The following is a 2,231-nucleotide window of genomic DNA, read 5'->3' on the forward strand; positions in this document are numbered from 1 at the left end:
ATACAAGGTTAAAACATTTTTGTTTTATGAACTAATGTAATTTAAACTGCTTATTTTTAATTCACTTTTATGTATCTCTTATAACTTGTTAAGAACTTCTATGTATTTGTATGCATTCATTGTATAACCACGCTGCTTTTGGATGAAAATGGCTATATAAATAAAGGTGGAGTCCTTACCTATCTGCCTATATAATTGAGCTCTGGTAATCTTTATGTGTTGTTTTTGGAAATAAAATCAACTGTGTTCCACCCAGTACATACTTCACACATTCGTCAAATATTAGCAGCTTCTTATGGTATGGAAACCTGAACATTTGTGGTAGAGTTCAAATCAGTCCCCTGGGTTTTTTTAATATTACTGAAGAACCTGTTAGTGGCGCTATCAGAAAAGATATCTGTGCTAAGTATTGTTTCTTGATCAAAGAACTAGGTCAGGTCAAATGAAAACATGAATTTTGTCCTTAAAATCATTGATAATTGAAAAATAAAGATAAAGAGCAGATCTTTCAATAAAAAGGGTTTTAAGGTGGGAGGAGGCACTGTTTTTTTTCTGAAAAGAGAGAAACCTGTTAGATGCACTTTAGAGCTGGATCGCCACACCTACTCCTGTTAGTAAAGCATCAAATGTCTTTATGAGGTCAGTGCCATCATGTCTCTGTTATGGATCACAGTCCTTATTCTTCATCAAGGATGTAAGTACATTTTGTTTTAAAGTGTGAAGTTATTTTAAGTTTGACATTAACATTTAATTTGGATCATTGATTTTATCTCTAACCCAGATGCCTTAGTTCCTGTGGTCACTGTTCAGCTTGGTGAACCTGTAACTTTTACCTGTGCAAATAAGGAGTCCACAGCATGGCTTTACTGGTACAAGCAAACTTCTGGAGATAATCTGAAAATGATTGTAAAGCAGAGAAAAACCATAGATCCCCATTATAGCCCAGAATTTCCTTCTTCAAGATTCAAAGTTACAAATGATGATAAAATAAGCAACCTCACAATTCTGAGGACAGTTGGACAAGACGAGGGAATGTATCACTGTGCTCTTTTAGACTATAAAGAGTTTACTTGGATGGGGACGTATTTGATGGTAAAAGGTAATGTGAGACCTCAGTATTACAATGTTTTGAAATCTTTTATCACTAAAGAAATAAAATTCCTCCTGAAATTTCAAACTACAATCTGATATTACACCTATATTGCACAGTTTCAATTGGATTTAACAAGTTTTTAAAGGATGTAAAATTTCATCTGAATCAGCTATTAAACAGATTAAATGTGTTTTACTAGTTTACACTGGTCTATAGCAAACTATTATATGTGCCTCTGATGTATTCATTGTTTTTAATGTCTTATTCCTTTTGATATGCTCTTACTATGAGAGATGCAAAAAATATTATTCATGCAAATGTTGATACATGCAAATATTAAATTACTTGGAAACAGTGTAATTTTCACTGCTTCAGTTTCAAAGGCAAAGGCACTATGTAATATTTCATTTCCTTGCGAATCTGTCCATTACATTTTATATATTGAACAACTTAGTTTTGAAATGTAACCTTATAATAATGATTTCAGGAAACTCAAAGAAGACATCCAGCTACACTGTTGTTCAGCAGTCAACAGCCTCAGAGTCGTCGCGTCCAGAGGACTCAGAGACTCTGCAGTGTTCAGTTCTCTCTGAGTCAGAGAACAATTCATGTTCAGAAGATCTCAGCATGTTCTGGTTCAAAGTTGGATCCAACAGATCCTATCCAAATATCATCTACACTGATAGTAAAAGAGCTGATAACTGTGAGAAAAGTCCAAACGCCCGAAAAAAATGTATCTATAACTTCCCCAAGAACATCAGCTCCTCTGATCCTGGGACTTACTACTGTGCTGTGGCTACATGTGGAGAAATCTTATTAGGAAATGTAATCAGAAAGGATGGAGGTATTATAAACATATTGAGAAATATGCACAACAATAAATGATTATCTCAATGGCTAGGAGATGCTCATTTTTCTTATTTCTCTTTTCTAGGTCAAACATTATGTTACAAAAATACGATTGTGCTGATCACATTAATCATTTTCGCCGTTTCTGTTATCGTACATATCATTTTGATCTTTTATCGAACTCAAGTCTTGCCATGTCAAATAGTTAAAGGTAAGTATTATTAACCGAACAATATTTATTTTTTATTCTACTTAAAACTCAAGACTCTATAACTCTATATAAGAAAAT

At 33.5% G+C, this 2,231-nt stretch overlaps 1 protein-coding gene across 1 annotated transcript in view; it reads left to right on the plus strand.

The window, feature by feature from the left end:
- The first annotated feature begins 651 nt into the window (after positions 1-651).
- LOC107092914 overlaps positions 652-2,231 on the plus strand; it is a 5,445-nt gene continuing 3,865 nt past the window's right edge. The window contains exons 1-4 of the mRNA XM_015387632.1: positions 652-694; positions 782-1,099; positions 1,581-1,937; positions 2,028-2,153. Of these exons, the coding sequence (XP_015243118.1) occupies positions 652-694; positions 782-1,099; positions 1,581-1,937; positions 2,028-2,153 (844 nt within the window). The remainder of the gene's footprint in view (positions 695-781; positions 1,100-1,580; positions 1,938-2,027; positions 2,154-2,231) is intronic.

This window comes from Cyprinodon variegatus, unplaced genomic scaffold, assembly GCF_000732505.1.
Source record: "Cyprinodon variegatus isolate N-32 unplaced genomic scaffold, C_variegatus-1.0 Scaffold400, whole genome shotgun sequence".
NCBI classification, from domain to species: domain Eukaryota; kingdom Metazoa; phylum Chordata; class Actinopteri; order Cyprinodontiformes; family Cyprinodontidae; genus Cyprinodon; species Cyprinodon variegatus.